Here is a 21,054-nt window from a genome sequence, read left to right as displayed (position 1 = left end):
ATTTGTAAGCCAAAACCAGAAGTGGAACCTACAGAGAAAAGGTATAATATAAATATTTTTGCCTCTTCTGTGTTTTGGACCCACTCACGGTTTTGGCTTACAAATACGGATGCAAAAATACAGATTTTTCAATATTTTGCATGAATCTGCCTGGCAGCTTGTAATGTTGTGTACGTTTAAGCTGAGCCTTTGTTTAACCCCTTAAGGACTTATGACGTACCAGTACGGCATGTTTCCCGAGTCCTTAAGGACCCATGACGTACCGGTACGTCATGTGTATTTCCGATCACCGCTGCCCGGCGGGCGGTGATCGGAACCCGGTGCCTGCTCAAATCATTGAGCAGGCACCTTAGCTAAATGCGCGGGGGGGTCCTGTGACCCCCCCCCCCCCCCCCCCCGTGTTGGCGATCGCCGCAAACCGCAGGTCAATTCAGACCTACGGTTTGCGGCGACGTGTGGCGGTGCCATCGGGTCCCCATGCGGCTGTAGGGGGGACCCGATGGCATGGAAGGCAGCGATATGCCTAAGGAAGGCATCGCACTGCCTTCCGGTGACGAGCCTGTGAGATCCGGCCCCCTGGATCTCACAGGCCGGAAGCTGTATGAGTAATACTCACTGTATTACTCATACAGCCAGTGCATTCCAATACAGAAGTAGGATTAGACCCCGAAAAGTTCAAGTCCCAAAGTGGGACAAAAAAGAAAGTGAAAAAAAAAGTTGAAAAAAATAAAGTTTTCCCCCCCAAAAATTAAAAGTTTCAAGTAAAAATAAACAAAAACGTCATTTTCCCCAAATAAAGTAAAATAAAATTGGTAAAAAATAGGGGGGGGGGGGGGGTATACATATTAGGTATCGCCACGTCCGTATCGACCGGCTCTATAAACATATCACATGACCTAACCCCTCAGATGAACACCATAAAAAATTAAAAATAAAAACTGTGCTAAATAAACAATTTTTTTTGTCACCTGACATCACAAAAAGTACAACAGCAAGCGATCAAAAAGGTGTTTGCCCACCAAAATAGTACCAATCTAACCGTCACCTCATCCCGCAAAAAATTAGCCCCTACCTGAGATAATCCCCCTAAAAATAAAAAACTATGGCTCAGAATATGGAGACACTAAAACATAATTTTTTTTGTTTTAAAAAAGCTGTTATTGTGTAAAACTTACATAAATAAAAAAAAAGTATACATATTTGGTATCGCCGCGTTCGTATCGACCGGCTCTATAAAAATATCACATGACCTAACCCCTCAGATGAACACTGTAAAATTTGTTTTATAAAAACTGTGCTAAATAAACAATTTTTTGTCACCTTACCTCACAAAAATAATAGCAAGCGATCAAAAAGTCACACGCACACCAAAATAGTGCCAATAAAACAGTCATCTCATCCTGCAAAAATCATACCCTACCCAAGGTAATCGCCCAAAAACTGAAAAAATGATGGCTCTCAAAAAAGAAATCATTGTGTAAAACTTACATAAATAAAAAAAAAGTATACATATTAGCCGCATCCATGACAACCTGCTCTATAAAAATATCACATGATCTAACCTGTCAGATGAATGTTGTAAATAACAAAAAATAAAAACGGTGCCAAAACAGCTATTTCTTGTTGCCTTGCCTCACAAAAAGTGTAATATAGAGCAACCAAAAATCATATGTATCCTAAAATAGTACCAACAAAACTGCCACCTTATCCCGTAGTTTCCAAAATGGGGTCACTTTTTTGGAGTTTCTACTCTAGGGGTGCATCAGGGGGACTTCAAATGGGACATGGTGTCAAAAAAACCAGTCCAGCAAAATCTGCCTTCCAAAAACCGTATGGCATTCCTTTCCTTCTGTGCCCTGCCGTGTGCCCGTACAGCAGTTTACGACCACATATGGGGTGTTTCTGTAAACTACAGATTCAAGGACATAAATATTCAGTTTTGTTTGGCTGTTAACCCTTGCTTTGTAACTGAAAAAAATTATTAAAATGGAAAATCTGCCATAAAAAAGTGAAATTCTGAAATGTCATCTTTATTTTCCATTAATTCTTATGGAACACCTAAAGGGTTAACAATGTTGGTAAAATCAGTTTTGTATACCTTGAGGGGTGTAGTTTTTAACCACCTGCCATCTGGGCCATTTGCCCCCTTCCTGACCAGGCCAAATTTTGCAAAACTGACATATCTCACTTTATGTGGTAATAACTTTGGAACGCCTTTATTTATCCAAGTCATTCAGAGATTGTTTTCTCGTGACACATTGTACTTCATGATAGTCATAAATTTGAGTCAAAATATTTCACCTTTATTTATGAAAAAATCCCAAATTTACCCAAAAATTTGAAAAATTCTCAATTTTCTAAATTTCAATTTCTCTGCTTTTAACCACCTCCGGACCGCTGTACGCACAGACGCGTCCTGGAGGTGGTTGATTCATTCCTCCTGGACGCATATACGCGTCCTCTCGCGAGACGCGAGATTTCCTGTGAACGCGCGCACACAGGCGCGCGCGCTCACAGGAACGGAAGGTAAGAGAGTTGATCTCCAGCCTGCCAGCGGCGATCGTTCGCTGGCAGGCTGGAGATGTGTTTTTTTTAACCCCTAACAGGTATATTAGACGCTGTTTTGATAACAGCGTCTAATATACCTGCTACCTGGTCCTCTGGTGGTCCCATTTGTTTGGATCGACCACCAGAGGACACAGGTAGCTCAGTAAAGTCCCACCAAGCACCACTACACTACACTACACCCCCCCCCCCGTCACTTATTAACCCCTTATTAGCCCCTGATCACCCCATATAGACTCCCTGATCACCCCCCTGTCATTGATTACCCCCCTGTCATTGATCAACCCCCTGTAAAGCTCCATTCAGATGTCCGCATGATTTTTACGGATCCACTGATAGATGGATCGGATCCGCAAAACGCATCCGGACGTCTGAATGAAGCCTTACAGGGGCATGATCAATGACTGTGGTTATCACCCCATATAGACTCCCTGATCACCCCCCTGTCATTGATCACCCCCCTGTCATTGATTACCCCCCTGTAAAGCTCCATTCAGACGTCCGCATGATTTTTACGGATCCACTGATAGATGGATCGGATCCGCAAAACGCATCCGGACGTCTGAATGAAGCCTTACAGGGGCATGATCAATGACTGTGGTGATCACCCCATATAGACTCCCTGATCACCCCCCTGTAAAGCTCCATTCAGATGTCCGCATGATTTTTACGGATCCACTGATAGATGGATCGGATCCGCAAAACGCATCCGGACGTCTGAATGAAGCCTTACAGGGGCATGATCAATGACTGTGGTGATCACCCCATATAGACTCCCTGATCACCCCCCTGTCATTGATTACCCCCCTGTCATTGATCACCCCCCTGTAAAGCTCCATTCAGATGTCCGCATGATTTTTACGGATCCACTGATAGATGGATCGGATCCGCAAAACGCATCCGGACGTCTGAATGAAGCCTTACAGGGGCATGATCAATGACTGTGGTGATCACCCCATATAGACTCCCTGATCACCCCCCTGTCATTGATTACCCCCCTGTCATTGATCACCCCCCTGTAAAGCTCCATTCAGACGTCCGCATGATTTTTACGGATCCACTGATAGATGGATCGGATCCGCAAAACGCATCCGGACGTCTGAATGAAGCCTTACACGGGCGTGATCAATGACTGTGGTTATCACCCCATATAGACTCCCTGATCACCCCCCTGTCATTGATCACCCCCCCTGTCATTGATCACCCCCCCTGTCATTGATCACCCCCCCTGTCATTGATCACCCCCCCTGTCATTGATCACCCCCCTGTCATTGATCACCCCCCTGTAAGGCTCCATTCAGACATTTTTTTGGCCCAAGTTAGCGGAATTATTATTTTTTTTTCTTACAAAGTCACATATTCCACTAACTTGTGACAAAAAATAAAATTTGACATGAACTCACCATACCCCTCACGGAATCCAAATGCGTAAAATTTTTTAGACATTTATATTCCAGACTTCTTCTCACGCTTTAGGGCCCCTAGAATGCCAGGGCAGTATAAATACCCCACATGTGACCCCATTTCGGAAAGAAGACACCCCCAGGTATTCAGTGAGGGGCATATTGAGTCCATGAAAGATTGAAATTTTTGTCCCAAGTTAGCGGAACGGGAGACTTTGTGAGAAAAAAATAAAAAATATCAATTTCCGCTAACTTGTGCCAAAAAAAAAAAATTTCTATGAACTCGCCATGCCCCTCATTGAATACCTTGGGGTGTCTTCTTTCCAAAATGGGGTCACATGTGGGGTATTTATACTGCCCTGGCATTCTAGGGGCCCCAAAGCGTGAGAAGAAGTCTGGTATCCAAATGTCTAAAAATGCCCTCCTAAAAGGAATTTGGGCCCCTTTGCGCATCTAGGCTGCAAAAAAGTGTCACACATCTGGTATCGCCGTACTCAGGAGAAGTTGGGGAATGTGTTTTGGGGTGTCATTTTACATATACCCATGCTGGGTGAGATAAATATCTTGGTCAAATGCCAACTTTGTATAAAAAAATGGGAAAAGTTGTCTTTTGCCAAGATATTTCTCTCACCCAGCATGGGTATATGTAAAAAGACACCCCAAAACACATTCCCCAACTTCTCCCGAGTACGGAGATACCAGATGTGTGACACTTTTTTGCAGCCTAGGTGGGCAAAGGGGCCCATATTCCAAAGAGCACCTTTCTGATTTCACTGGTCATTTACCTACTTACCACACATTAGGGCCCCTGGAAAATGCCAGGGCAGTATAACTACCCCACAAGTGACCCCATTTTGGAAAGAAGACACCCCAAGGTATTCCGTGAGGGGCATGGCGAGTTCCTAGAATTTTTTATTTTTTGTCACAAGTTAGTGGAAAATGATGATTTTTTTTTTTTTTTTTTTTTCATACAAAGTCTCATATTCCACTAACTTGTGACAAAAAATAAAAACTTCCATGAACTCACTATGCCCATCAGCGAATACCTTGGGGTCTATTCTTTCCAAAATGGGGTCACTTGTGGGGTAGGTATAATGCCCTGGTATTTTAGGGGCCCAAATGTGTGGTAAGGAGTTTGAAATCAAATTCTGTAAAAAATGACGAGTGAAATCCGAAAGGTGCTCTTTGGAATATGGGCCCCTTTGCCCACCTAGGCTGCAAAAAAGTGTCACACATCTGGTATCTCCGTACTCAGGAGAAGGTGGGGAATGTGTTTTGGGGTGTCATTTTACATATACCCATGCTGGGTGAGAGAAATATCTTGGTCAAATGCCAACTTTGTATAAAAAAATGGGAAAAGTTGTCTTTTGCCAAGATATTTCTCTCACCCAGCATGGGTATATGTAAAAAGACACCCCAAAACACATTCCCCAACTTCTCCCGAGTACGGAGATACCAGATGTGTGACACTTTTTTGCAGCCTAGGTGGGCAAAGGGGCCCATATTCCAAAGAGCACCTTTCGGATTTCACTGGTCATTTACCTACTTACCACACATTAGGGCCCCTGGAAAATGCCAGGGCAGTATAACTACCCCACAAGTGACCCCATTTTGGAAAGAAGACACCCCAAGGTATTCCGTGAGGGGCATGGCGAGTTCCTAGAATTTTTTATTTTTTGTCACAAGTTAGTGGAAAATGATGATTTTTTTTTTTTTTTTTTTTTTCATACAAAGTCTCATATTCCACTAACTTGTGACAAAAAATAAAAACTTCCATGAACTCACTATGCCCATCAGCGAATACCTTGGGGTCTCTTCTTTCCAAAATGGGGTCACTTGTGGGGTAGTTATACTGCCCTGGCATTCTAGGGGCCCAAATGTGTGGTAAGGAGTTTGAAATCAAATTCTGTAAAAAATGACGAGTGAAATCCGAAAGGTGCTCTTTGGAATATGGGCCCCTTTGCCCACCTAGGCTGCAAAAAAGTGTCACACATCTGGTATCTCCGTATTCAGGAGAAGTTGGGGAATGTGTTTTGGGGTGTCATTTTACATATACCCATGCTGGGTGAGAGAAATATCTTGGCAAAAGACAACTTTTCCCATTTTTTTATACAAAGTTGGCATTTGACCAAGATATTTATCTCACCCAGCATGGGTATATGTAAAATGACACCCCAAAACACATTCCCCAACTTCTACTGAATACGGAGATACCAGATGTGTGACACTTTTTTGCAGCCTAGGTGGGCAAAGGGGCCCACATTCCAAAGAGCACCTTTCGGATTTCACTGGTCAGTTTTTACAGAATTTGATTTCAAACTCCTTACCACACATTTGGGCCCCTAGAATGCCAGGGCAGTATAACTACCCCACAAGTGACCCCATTTTGGAAAGAAGAGACCCCAAGGTATTTCGTGATGGGCATAGTGAGTTCATGGAAGTTTTTATTTTTTGTCACAAGTTAGTGGAATATGAGACTTTGTAAGAAAAAAAAAATAAAAATAAAAAATCATCATTTTCCGCTAACTTGTGACAAAAAATAAAAAGTTCTATGAACTCACTATGCCCATCAGCGAATACCTTAGGGTGTGTACTTTCCGAAATGGGGTCATTTGTGGGGTGTTTGTACTGTCTGGGCATTGTAGAACCTCAGGAAACATGACAGGTGCTCAGAAAGTCAGAGCTGCTTCAAAAAGCGGAAATTCACATTTTTGTACCATAGTTTGTAAACGCTATAACTTTTACCCAAACCATTTTTTTTTTACCCAAACATTTTTTTTTTATCAAAGACATGTAGAACAATAAATTTAGAGCAAAATTTATATATGGATGTCATTTTTTTTGCAAAATTTTACAACTGAAAGTGAAAAATGTCATTTTTTTGCAAAAAAATCGTTAAATTTCGATTAATAACAAAAAAAGTAAAAATGTCAGCAGCAATGAAATACCACCAAATGAAAGCTCTATTAGTGAGAAGAAAAGGAGGTAAAATTCATTTGGGTGGTAAGTTGCATGACCGAGCAATAAATGGTGAAAGTAGTGTAGGTCAGAAGTGTAAAAAGTGGCCTGGTCTTTCAGGGTGTTTAAGCACTGGGGGCTGAGGTGGTTAAAACAGAAAGTGATACCTCATAAAATATTTATTACTTAACATTCCCGATATGCCTACTTTATGTTGGCATCATTTTGGAAATGTCATTTTATTTTTTTAGGACGTTAGAAGGCTTAGAAGTTTAGAAGCAATTCTTCAAATTTTTAAGAAAATTGCCAAAACCCACTTTTTAAGGACCAGTTCAGGTCTGAAGTCACTTTGTGGGGCCTACATAGTGGATACCCCTATAAATGACCCCATTGTAGAAACTACACCCCTCAACGTATTCAAAACCGATTTTACAAACTTTGTTAACCCTTTAGGCGTTCCACAAGAATTAAAGGAAAATGGAGATCAAATTTTAAAATTTTACTTTTTTGGCAGATTTTCCATTTTAATCAATTTTTTTCTTTAACACATCGATGGTTAACAGCCAAACAAAACTCAATATTTATTACCCAAATTCTGCGGTTTACAGAAACACCCCACATGTGGTCATAAACTGTTCTATGGGCACACGGCAGGGCGCAGAAGAAAAGGAACTCCACATGGTTTTTAGATGCCATGTCCCATTTGAAGCCCCCTGATGCACCCTTACAGTAGAAACTCCCAAGAAGTGACCCCATTTTGGAAACTAGGGGATAAGGTGCCAGTTTTATTAGTACTGTTTTTGGGTACATATGATTTTTTGATCATTCATTATAACACTTTATGGGGCAAGGTGACCAAAAAAATTGGTTGTTTTAGCACAGTTTCTATTTATTTATTTTTAAAGCGTTCACCTGAGGGGTTCAGTCAAGTGACATTTTTATAGAGCAGATTGTTACGGACGTGGCGATACCTAATATGTATACTTTTTCTCATTTATTAAATTTTTACACAATAATAGCATTTTTGAAACAAAAAAATTATGTTTTAATGTGTCCATGTTCTGAGAGCTATAGTTTTTTTTATTTTTTGAGAGATTTTCTTATGTAGGGGCTCATTTTTTGCGGGATGAGGTGACGGTTTTATTGGTACTATTTTGTGGGACATACGCGTTTTTGATCACTTGGTGTTGCACCTTTTGTGATGCAAGGTGACAAAAATTGCTTGTTTTGACACAGTTTTTTTTTTTTTACGGTGTTCACCTGAGTGGTTAGCTCATGTGATATTTTTATAGAGCTGGTTTTTACGGACACGGCAATACCTAATATGTCTATTTTATTTTATTTTTTCTATTTTTAACATTTTCTTTTCATTCCTTACTTGGGGACTTTTTTTTTTTACATGTGAAACTTTTTTTTATTTTCAACCTTTTTTTTTTTTTTCTTATTTTACACTTTTCGTCCCCCATAAGGTCATACAAGACCACTGGGGGACATTTACTTCACTTTTTCTTTTTTTTTTTTACTGTTGATTTCTCCTGTAACTGGGGCTGACATAGTAGCCCCAGTTACAGAAGAAATGCACCCCCTAGAGAGGCTGTACAGCGTAATTCTGTGCTGTACAGCCTCAGTGCAGGGCTGATCGAGGTCTGTGGATGAACTCACACAGCCCCTGCACTCTCCGGTCACGGCGGTCACATGACCGCCGGGCCGGAACAGGAAGCGCACTGTCCCTGCCTTCTCTAAGAGTTGCCCTGCTGTCACTGACAGCGGGCAACCCGATCAGCAGCAGCACGATTAGCGTGCAGCTGCTATTTCTGAAAGGACGTTTTAAAACATGCTTTCAGAAATAGAGGTCCACCCATAGGACGTTTATATCCTATGGGCGGACGGAAAGTGGTTAAAATGGGGTCATTTTTGGGTGGTTTCTATTATGTAAGCCTCACAAAGTGACTTCTGACCTGAACTGGTCCTGAAGAAGTGGGTTTTAGAAATTTTCCGAAAAATTTCAAGATTTGCTTCTAAACTTCTAAGCCTTCTAACGTCCCCAAAAAATAAAATGGCATTCACAAAATGATCCAAACATGAAGTAGACATATGGGGAATGTAAAGTAATAATGTTTTTTGGAGGTATTACTATCTATTATAGAAGTAGAGAATTGAAATTTGGAAATTTGCTAATTTTTTCAAATGTTTGGTAAATTTGGAATTTTTTTATAAATAAAAATTTATTTTTTTGACTCAATTTTACCACTGTCATGAAGTACAATACGTGACGAGAAAGCAATCTCAGAATGGCTTGGATAAGTAAAAGCATTTTAAAGTTATCACCACATAAAGTGACATGTCAGATTTGTAAAAAATGGTCTGGTCCTTAGGCCTCTTTCAGACAGGCGTTGCGGGAAAATGTGCGGGTGCGTTACTGGAACACTCGCGTTTTTTCCGCGCGAGTGCAAAACATTGTAATGCGTTTTGCACTCGTGTGAGAAAAATCGCGCATGTTTGGTACCCAAACCCGAACTTCTTCACAGAAGTTCGGGTTTGGGATCGGGGTTGTGTAGATTGTATTATTTTCCCTTATAACATGGTTATAAGGGAAAATAATAGCATTCTCAATACAGAATGCATAGTAAAATAGCGCTGGAGGGGTTAAAAAAATAAATAAATTATTTAACTCACCTTAGGCCACTTGATAGCTCTGCCCGGCATCTCCTTCTGTCTCCTTTCTTCAGGACCTGGGTAAAGGACCTGTGGTGACGTCACTCCGGTCGTCACATGGTCCATCACATGATTCATCACCATGGTAAAATATCATGTGATGGATCATGTGATGACCGGAGTGACGTCACCACAGGTCCTTTACCCAGGTCCTGAAGAAAGGAGACAGAAGGAGATGCCGGGCAGCGCGAACAACTGGACTAAGGTGAGTTAAATTTTTTATTTATTTTTTAACCCCTCCAGCGCTATTTTACTATGCATTCTGTATTCAGAATGCTATTATTTTCCCTTATAACCATGTTATAAGGGAAAATAATAATGATCGGGTCCCCATCCCGATCGTCTCCTAGCAACCGTGCGTGAAAATCGCACCGCATCCGCACTTGCTTGCGGATGCTTGCGATTTTCACGCAACCCCATTCACTTTTATGGGGCCTGCGTTGCGTGAAAAATGCAGAATATAGAGCATGCTGCGATTTTCACGCAACGCACAAGTGATGCGTGAAAATCACCGCTCATGTGAACGGCCCCATAGAAATGAATGGGTCGGTATTCAGTGCGGGTGCAATGCGTTCAACTCACGCATCGCATCCGCGCGGAATACTCGCCCGTGTGAAAGGGGCCTTAAGGTGAAAAATGGCAGGGTCCTGAAGGGGTTAAGGGCTTGGTTGGCTCCATCTGCTGTGCTTGTCTGAGCATACCAGCCCTCTGAGGGAGGAGGCGGGAGAGTCTTCATGAAATATTTAGCAACTGAGAAAGCTTCACACAGGCTGGTGCTGATCGGATGTGAAAGGTGGTTCTGTAACTCATAGTCCCTAGAGGAGTGGGAGGTGGGAGCTCAGCAGCACACACATGCTTACTGCTGTTTTAACTATTTTTTTGACATTGACAGTAGTTAAAGAGGCCACAACCTGTATAAGTTCAATTAGGGTGTAAGCATTGAGCGAACTCTCCCACTAGTCTTGTGATTTGTGTTACTTAAATCCCTGCTTTAAGAATGTAAAGGGCAGGGATTTTTATCATTACTATTATTATTGACTGGAAAAAGGGCTACCATTAGGAGTTTCATGGCCCCGTAGAAGCAAACTGTGTGCCCCTCCTCCCCTTCATAGTCGTAACAGCCATAACTTTTATTTTATTTTTGCATCAGGCCATTTTGCCATACACATAAGTAAGGCTTTAATTTCTATCCACGTTTATTGTGGGTTAGGGTCCATTCACACGTCCGCATTTTTTAACCGCATCCGATCCGTTTTTTTTGCGGATTGGATGCGGAACCATTCATTTCAATGGATCCGCAAAAAAAGCGGACAGCACACCGTGTGCTGTCCGCTTCCGTATGCCCGTTCCGATGCTCCGCATAAAAATAGATCAGGTCCTATTTTAGTCCGTTAAATGCGCCCCGTTGTCTCATTGATTTCTATGGTTCCGCAAAAAAAACGGATGTCACACGGATGCTATCCGTATGTCACCCGTTTTTGCGGATCCGTTGTTATAGTTTTATTATATAGTTATATTACAACTTTATTAGCATTTTAAATTTACATCATGTTATCCGTTTTTGCGGATCCGCAAAAACGGATCACATACGGATGATATACGGAAACATTTTTGCGGAACAACGGATCCGCAAAAAACGGATCGCAATCCCGGATATAAAAATGCGGACGTGTGAATGGACCCTTAAATGAAGGAAAAAACAATTGCACCATTTTTATTAACGCTGTTTACTGAGCACCATAAATAACGTGCAAGTTCTGGGGTCTAGATCCAGGTAGAGACCATTAAAATAATTTGCTTAGTAAAAGTTACCACGGAAAAATATAACTTTAATGTTCCAGCTAGTCTTTTACAGTAAGGGCTCAGACGGCCGTATGCTGTCCGCAAAAATGCGGATCTGTTTTTTTGTGGACAGTTCAGCATGTCCGCAAAAAGATGGATTGCATTCCGTTTTTTTTGATGATCCATAGACTTCAATAGGGCCATGTCCTGATTTTCACAGACAAGTATAGGACATGTCTAGAAGATAGATCATCAGTATAAAAATCTCGGAAAACCCATACTTGGTATCTCTATAATCATAATAACCCGTACAATATTGTGAACACATCTTATTATTAACAGTGATCAGTAAATAAAAATATTACAATTGTTTTTCCATTCATTTCCCTTCATTTACATCCACATTTTGGACGTTTCCATACCCAGTAGAACACACCTATAAATTCAAGAAGTGTGGTGTAAGTTTCAGATGGTACCAGCTGGGCACAACGTATTCAGCACTGAATTGCCATATATATGGAAAATGTGCAATTTTCACTTTGCATTGTCTGCTGCGCACTCATTTCTGCAAAATACCTGTGTGCATCAAAATGCCCGCTCCACCCTTTAACCCTTTGAGGACCATGCGATTTTTCATTTGCGTTTTCGTTTTTCACTACCCACTTTCCAAGAGTCATGACTTTTTTATTTTTCCATTCCCATAGCCTTATAAGGGGCTAATTTTTTGCAGGACAATTTGTACTTTGTAGCAGGAAACAGGGAAAAAAAATCCAAATGCGGTGGAATTGGACAAAAAACGCAATTCTGCCAATTTTTTTTTTTTTTTTTTACAGTGTTCAGTATGCGGTAAAATTGACCTGTTACCTTCATTCTCAAAAATAAAATGACATTTTCTAAATGATGCCAACTAAGGATGAGCGAACTAGTTCATGACTAACTGCGTTTGTTCCGGACTTTGACATTTTTTGGATGACAGAAAAACCCGATACTTTTCAGGTTTGTTTCGAACGAATATAGTGAACCAGCACATGTCGTCATTTTACTGCACGTCAGGAGGAAAAAAAGCACTAGAGAGGAAGAAGGGTGCTCACATGACCTTGAGAGGAAATGGGGGGCTTGCCCTGATTGCCTCACTGGCTGACAGACAGCCTGGATGAGCCAATCAGTGCTGCAGCAGGTAGGGAGGTGCCCATGCAGAATAAGTAGAATGTCATTCTCTGCTGGACTGTGAATAAGGATGTATGGGTGTAACAGTGTCTGCCAGAAAAACAATCTAAATCAAAATCAAGCTTGTATTCTACTGACAGGGACAGTGAAGAGAGAGGATAGAATCACAATAAGAATTGTGTATGTAGAATAGGGACAGGCAGGCAAAGCTGTCAGCCAGGGAGTAAGAAGTGAGGAGCTGAGGCTGGCAGTACCTCCTAGCACAACTGCAGGTGCTGCAGCCCTCAAAAGCCGCTACCTGCAAGGACCTTACTTTCATTTATTTCTATTTTAACTTTGGAAAGGGGGGTGGAATAAGAGCAAAACTGTACAACACGTGTTCTACCATCAATATAGCATTTTAAATGTCAGTGAAAACACCTGAAATACAAGTCTGAATTTCATGTCAGGGCATCGCACATAAGTTAATGCAATTTTTTGCTTTTATAAAATACGCAAGGTTGCGAACAAAATATGATATCGTAATATTAGGGCTAAAGCCATTTATTTCTATCTCCACACAGTTCCAGCATATAGGTGATCACTACACCAATACAAAGGGTAGTGCACCAAATTATCTGTAAGTGATAACATGATATTAAAGGGTATCGGTCATGTTTTCATCAAAAAATCAATTTTGGCAAATGTTACTGCTGCAGCAGCCTTATGCATAAAGCAATCTTTAGTTTCTTCACATACCACTGTTTTCCTTGAGTTTTTCCCTTAGTTACGGCTGTTTAAACATTTACAATATGAGGACCTTCTCAAGATGGGTCCTCTGCCAGTTCTCTGAGGCCAAAACTGCTGTCTCTCACTTCCCATACACACTTGCTGTAGCGAGCAGCTCCCTGCCAGCCAATCAGATTGGATTACTGAGAGACACGCCTCCTCACTCTAAAGCCTAATGCAGGCATGCAGTGTGAAGGATCGCCCCTCCGTCTCACTGTCTTCTTAGCCAGAGACAGACAAGCCATAGCAACTGTCCTTTAACCCTTCCACCCCCAGAGTTGTTGTTTTTTTGCGTTTTCATTTGCGCTCCCTGCATTCCCAGAGCCATAACTTTTTTATTTGTCTGTTCACATAGCCATATGAGGGCTTGATTTCTGCGGGACAAGTTGTACTTTCCAACACCACCATTTAATATTGCATATGATGTATGGGAAGCGGGAAAAAAATTCCAAATGGGGTGAAATTGCAAAAACAATTCTACAGGTCAGTACGAATCCGGCGATAACTTATATGTATAGTTTTTCTTGCGTTTTTAAAAAATCATTATTATGTGCACAGAACTGTATGGGGGCTCACTTTTTGCGGGGTGATCTGAACTTCATTTATACCATTCTGGGGTGTGTATGAATTTTTGATAACTTTTTATTTAATTTTTTTGTAGAAAATAAAGCTACCAAAAATGATGAATCGGCCATTTGGGCGCTTTTTGCCGTTTTGCCGTTTGCCGTATGGGGAATATATTTTTATATTTTTAGACTATGGGTGTTTTCGCACATCGCGACACCCATGATGTGTATTTTTTCTTTTTTTTTCTTTTTTATAGTTCCCATAGGGAACTATAACATGCAATAATTAGATTGCTATTCTCATAGACTTTCATGAACTAGCATTGGCGTCTATGAGAAAATTGCTTGTTTCCTATGGAGCCCTATTACAGGCAAGGCCTCCATAGGAAATACTATGCAGCAGCCTCCTGTCATTCACAAAGACAGGGGCTACTGCACACAAGCTTCGGCTCCTTCGAACGCCGCACGTGGGAGTCAGAGCACCACCGGAATCGCGCGCTTTCGGTTTTCAGCACACTCATATGCTGTGGTCAGGATTGACCACGGCATCTGAGGGGTTAAATGTCCAGTTGCGGACATGAGCCGCGGGTGTTTGCTATTAGAAGCAGGCGGCCACCCGCGGCTATGGCGCCCGCAGTGCTCAGGAGCGGGCGCCATCTTTAAAGACCCGGCGAGCGGCGTACTATTACGGCGCTGGTCGGGAAGGGGTTAAGGGAGCAGTGGAAAGGGACAGAGGACATTATTAAATGCTGTTATTATAAGGTAATTACAGATCTTTTGACAATCATTGACAGACTATCTCAGGTAAACATGTCTAGCTCTAATAAACTAGCAAATCCCCCAAAAAAGGTGTCAGGCCTGGCCATCAAACATCCATTTCAGTTTATTTCTGTCTCCACATGGTTCCAAATTGGTTGTTCATTTAATGAAACCAGCATAGACACTAATACACCGGGTATATCTGTAAATGATAACTTGATTTTAAGCGTCAGGCCTCAATCATCCATTTCTGCTTATTTCTATCTCCACAAAGTACAATACAAAGGGTAGCACACAAAAATATCTGTGAGTGATAACAAATTTAGGCCTAAATCAGTTTTCATTTATTTCTGCCTCCAAAGAACTCCCTATTATCATTATTTGGGCCATAAACATTGAACACCTCCAATAGGCCATATGGTGTGTCAGTGTCTTGTGTAATAAGCGGCCCCCCTCATCCGGTATCACCGCCAACACCTTATGTGGTAGAGATTTGTGAATTAAAGTGAGCACCCCAGCTGATCTGCCCTGGGCTGGTGATCCGTGAACTGTGCCCACCCAAAGTTTATGCATCCTTTTCCATTCCCCTTCTCCCAAATGTGTCTTCTGCAATAATGCAATGTCTGCCTTCAATCTTTTCAAGTGACGTAGGACCATCATCCATTTTTCCGGGGAACGGAGCCCCTTAACATTCCAAGTGATTATACGCATTATAGGTTAGGATGATATTGGTATTCATAAACATATAGTCTACATACATAGTATAGTACATCCCTATGCCCTCTCTAAGACACAAATTGTGGAGTTGGTGTTCAGACTTACAAGGTTCAGAAGGAAATGAGTATTTTCATGAACAGTGAACAAAAACAAGAACATAAACATGAACATCATTGTGTTGAGGTTTTTGGAATTTGGCATCCCTTCTCTTATTCCACTCAAACATCCCCTGCTCCACCCCCTTCTATATATCAGTCCTTTTTCAAACAAAGCCCTTTTTTCTTTTTTAATACTATCCAGGTAAAAGTTTTTAACGAAATGCTGTGTTTTAATACTCAACCAACCTAGAATAAATCACAGTAAGCATATTTTCCTTCTATAACCCTCATATTAAAACCCAGATACTTGTCAGTCCACTGCGAAAGTTGCATACCGGTTCAGTCTTTGTGTTTTTCGGAGAAGATCTGGCTTCTGCAGCTTGCGATTCCTTCCCAGGTGCTCTCTTCCATTTGCTCCATCTGTGTTCCGATGTAGTGGGTGCCTGGATGGTAGAATGGAAACTTTCTTTGTCTCCTTCTTGGCGTTGGATTGACAAGTATCTCTTGCTTGGTTTGCTTGTCTTGTCTAGCTCCTTTCCTGATATCCATCCCTGGGCCTCTGCAGATTTTCGCGCTTCAACTGGTGATTTGAAGACATAGGGCGCCTCACCCACTATCTGGATCAACATCGTGGGATATTGCAGTTGGAATTTTATCTTTTTTGCATATAATATGGAACATACTGTGCTGTATTCTCTCCTCCCCTTTGCCACTTCTGCAGAGTAGTCCGCCAATATCAACAGTTTTTCACCATGTATTTCCAGAGGGGATTTCCTTGTACGAAACGCTCTAAAAAATTTTTCCTTATGGTTGTAATCAAGGAACTTTACAATAACTTACCTGGACCTGCGCATGTGGGGCTGTGGCGCAATTGTCTGGTTTGATGCTGTAATTTGGGCAGGTCCCACACGATGGGCTCTTTCTGCTCCTTTAGGCTGGGTTCACACTTGAGCGTTTTACAGCGCGTTTAAACGCGCTGTAAAACGCTCAACACATGAAAACCAATGCTTCCCTATGGCCCTGGTTCTCACTTGAGCGTTTTACAGCGCTGAAAAACGCGCTGTAAAACGCCCTACGCTCAAACAAGTACTTGAGCTTCTTTGGGGCGTTTTACAGCGCGTTTGTGGCCATAGGACATTGCAGTCAATCACACAAACGCGCGTCAAACGCGCGTTTACTATTGCAAAAAACGCGCATAAAAAACGCGCGTTAAACGCGCATATCAAAGACGCTCAGGTCTGAACCCAGCCTAAAGGTCTGTCAGGCCTAAGGCTTTTGGAATCTCATCCTCACATAGTTCCTGTAGTTGAGGGTTTTATGAATTCAGGAACCCCTAATATTCGCAGGTTATTTCTGCGCGACCTATTTTCCAGGTCTTCCATGCGATCGCGCAGTGTAGCATTTTCCTTTGATAGCTCTCATAATTTATTAAAAGCCCCTGTAGTCTCATCTTCTACAGTTAGTATTCTTTGCTCCATTTCTCCTATTCTTGAGGAGTGTAACTCTACTTCAGCGTGTATCTCCTGAAGCGAGGCCGAGACATCTGTGATGAGAGAGTCTTTGATGTCCGGGGAAAGATGTTTTAGTACCTCAATAGCTAGTCTTTTATAGTCTAGCAGGGTTCCCATATTATCAAGAGATGTCAACTTTGCTTCCCCCACAAATAAGTCCGGTGAGTGAGCTGTAGACTCACATGTGTCTGTGCGGTCTTCCGGTGCCATCTTGCTTTCACCTCCGTCTGCTTTCTCCTGCGCGTTCGCCTGTCTTCCACTGCTTCTGAGCAGGTATCTCTCCATGGGAGGATAAAAAAGGCAGTTAGATAGTAAAAAGCCACAGCTTTCCTGGTGTTGCTGGTGGCTCTGCGGTTGGTTATGTGCAGATATGGGAAGAGGGTAAAGTGGAGCTCCTCACACTGCCGCCCCTACATTCCAGCGCCGGAACTGGAAGTCAGGATTTCATTTTTTTAGGTTTTTAAATATTTATTTGTTGAGGGGTTTTACAGTTTTTCACAATTTTACTAATTCAATTTTTAATGCCATACTGCAACCCAAAAAATAAAAATGTATTTGGACACTCTGTTTTTTGTGTTATTTAATATCATAGTGAAATTACTTCTATAGAGTTCTTGATTTGTGTTATTGTTACATTAGTAACAGATACTGTATTTTTGAGATATAATAATTATGTTTCAATTTTAAACACTATATGAAACAACTGCCTCAGTTACAGAGAAGACATTCCTGTCAATGTCGATTCTAGCATTTGGCATAGACAGGATTGATATACATAGTGAGAGATTATAAGTGATTATTAATAAACCAAAATATATTGAAAATTGAAACATTTCTTACGATCAGGGCCGGCGCTTCCATAGAGGCAAGGGGGGCAATTTCCCCCGTGCCCCCGAGTCCTTAGGGGCCCCCAGCGCCGGCCCGCAACTAACTACTATTCTATAATTCTGTGTGGCGGCGCTGTTAACTCAGCTAAGTGCATGGAGTCCCGGGCGGCGGGCGGTCCGGACTAATGGAAAGGAGGGGCCCCCCGCCGGCAGCCTCAAGTTATGATCTATCTTGAAACCACATTATACCTGCTACCTCCTATAATTCCATTATCTAGGTTTCCCCACACTGACAGGAATAATTCTTGAAATAGAGTGGGCTAAATGTTGGGATATCCATTTTCCCACTGATCATGCCACTTCTATGAATATAGAGAGCAGAAGCCCTGTTACAGTGTGCTGATGCATAGTGTGATTGCCTCTATGCTCACTTCATTTCGCTGTGTGTGTAGGCCCCACCAAAGGGAACCTCAGTGAAGAATATTTTGTGTGATATAAAGGCATATTCATTAATATTTACAGAATATAGCACAGGGGTGGACTGGCTATAGAGCCTACAGGGAAATTTCTCGGTGGGCTGATGCAAAGGGGGCCACCCAAGCCCTCCTCACGGCCACTGGCTGGGAACATAACGATCTAATACAGCTGAATACTGTGATGAGGGTGGCAGTATTTTGTGCTACACCGTGGTGTTTGGTTCTGCTGGGGGCGGTATTTTGTGCTTCAGTACAGTATGGCAGGTCCTGCTTACTTCTATTGTCCCTGCCTACTTGTGTTGCCTTGCCTTCTGTCAATTTGGTTATGCCTACAACATGGGGCCACTGTTAGTTTATTTTTCCAGGGCCACTTTAAGTTCCCAGTCCACCCCTGATTTAGCACCATAAAATTCCAAAGTTCTTTTATTTTATTCATTATAATTACTTCATTGTTTGTATAGCATTGCTTGAAGCTCACAACCTAAGGTCAGTTTCAGATGAGCACCTTATGTATACATTTATGAGATGTACAAGTATTCTGACCCAACTGCAGGTCTACCACCTTGAACTCACAATATCTTAGATCCCTATGAGTTTGTGTCAGTAGACCCATGTTTGTATATGGACCCAGATCCTTCTTCGCACTTAGGGTTAGTTGTGTCATTTAAATCCACTTCACTACTGCTTCATAAAAACAAATGGGTGGCTGTATTACTTTTTAAAAGAAGCAGTTCCAGGAAATATGTATTTTAGGAAACAGAACATATTCTACGTTATAATTTATTTCCAGATATTTTTGGAGGTAAACCAAAACGAACTACGTCACGTTAGACTGAATTTGCAATAACAAAATCAAATTCTCACAGTCCCAGAAAAGCCCTTCTCCTCCCTGCCTCTTGTCATTCTAATTACAAACTCAGTTTGCTTATTCTACCCCCATATCTGCCAGAAAAGGGCCAGCTTGAGGTCTTCAATGTTTAAAAAAAGAAACCTAGTCTCTAGAGTATGTTTCCATGGAATCAACAGAGCGCCGTAAGTCTGTATATGCGGTGTATACATTTACTTGTTTCATTTAAACAGTCAAAATCTTCAGAGTAAATTAGAATCATATAAACAGATTATTAGCCACATGTTGATGGACTTCCACGTGCTGTAATCCCATAGGCCTTGTTTTATTTTTATGGTATTAGATTCTTAGATTTGTACAAAGAGACTTTCCCATGGGCTGTATGATTTTCCCAGCAACTTCTACTGACAGTATCTGCTAGGGCTGGTTGCACATCCTTATATCTCTCTTGTGTACTATGTTTTCCGTGCTCCCTAAAGTACTAATTGCATGCACAGTTTACATAGCGTTCATGATTATTTAATATTGGTTCCGTGTACTGGATGCAGCGCTCTACTTATAAGTACTTTCTCTTCCCATTGTCACCATTACTATTTACTACACATTTCTTATGAGAACTTCCTCTCATTTCCCCTGTGCACTTTCTACTCAGGACTATGCGGGCACATGCTTTCTCCCAACTTCAGATGCTTCCCAAGAAGTTCTATATAAGCAACATCCCACATTTTCTAAAACCCAGTTTGGGTTGAAGTTTGCTATATAGAATAAAACTACCTACTATGTCTCTCACTCTCCACACCTTCAGATCTGATAGATCTCGAACAGATCATCCACATGCTGTTACAGATCACTAGTGCTTGAAATATTTTACTTGGATTGACTGATTGTTCAATTTCCAGATTTGCTAGTCTTAAGACTAATATTCATAGAAAACTATTTTTAAAGAATTTTGGGCTGTTTTTCCCTTTTCTTCCTTCTCCCTGACTGTGAGATGCCCAATCACAGAAAACCACATACCACACACATAGAATATTCACATATAAGTTGTTAATATGTGAAAAAAATTGTGATGGTAATGTCCCTTTAAATTCGAAAAGAACTTAACTATGGGGGGGGGGGGGGTGATTACAGTTATATTTTGGCTCCAGGGCAGTGGAGTGGGCTAATGACCCCACTGCCACATAAAGGGAGAACATTATTTATGATCCATGTACTATGACACCACTGTTTTAATTATCCCTGTACTGTGCATTGGCCTTGTATTGTGTTGCTGTATTATTATCCCTGTGCTCTGATATCACTCTGGTCCTTAGCTAGGAACTGTGATATCAGCTGGTTTACTATTTCTGGACTTTGATATTACTGTGTGCATTATCCTTGTTTTATGAAGCTGTGATAGATACCACTCATCGTGCCAGCTTGATGTCAACTACGTCAAGCTCACGAGACACGGTATGGTCACTGGTTACCACGACGTGACATTACGCCCTCCCGAAGAATCATGTAAGGTCAGCTTGGTACAGTTTACACCGACTCCTCTTGTCCACACGGGCACAGAGAAGCAACAAGCTGAGGGAGCCTGGTCACTGCCCCAGTGAAACAGTGCTTCTGTCAGGGGTGAAGTTGCAGATAGCTGGAACTTATAAATAAACGACTGACTGGCTTGATCCCAAACTAAGGAGCATATAAGTGAGCCCTTTAAAACCCTAAGAGCTCTCCCTGACTGCTATGCACATGCAAGGGTCTCAATGGTAGACGATTGCATGCCCACGTACCTAAGACTGTGTGACACCTGAAAACCCTATAATAGTGAGGGGACATGACCACCGCACCGGCTCCCTGCACTTAATGCGGACGGAGTTAGGGTCACCTAGAATCAAGCCTGCAAGGAAACA

General features: G+C 41.7%; 1 protein-coding gene across 1 annotated transcript in view; it reads right to left on the bottom strand.

The window, feature by feature from the left end:
• TERB2 (telomere repeat binding bouquet formation protein 2) overlaps positions 1-16,127 on the bottom strand; it is an 86,359-nt gene extending 70,232 nt beyond the window's left edge. The window contains exon 1 of the mRNA XM_040414668.1: positions 15,806-16,127. Within this exon, the coding sequence (XP_040270602.1) occupies positions 15,806-16,127 (322 nt within the window). The remainder of the gene's footprint in view (positions 1-15,805) is intronic.
• Between the last annotated feature and the right edge of the window lie 4,927 nt (positions 16,128-21,054).

Source organism: Bufo bufo, chromosome 1 (genome assembly GCF_905171765.1).
Source record: "Bufo bufo chromosome 1, aBufBuf1.1, whole genome shotgun sequence".
In the NCBI taxonomy this organism is placed as follows: Eukaryota; Metazoa; Chordata; class Amphibia; order Anura; family Bufonidae; genus Bufo; species Bufo bufo.
Note: the sequence above shows the minus strand (reverse complement) of the source record. Positions and strands in the feature narration are given on the sequence as shown.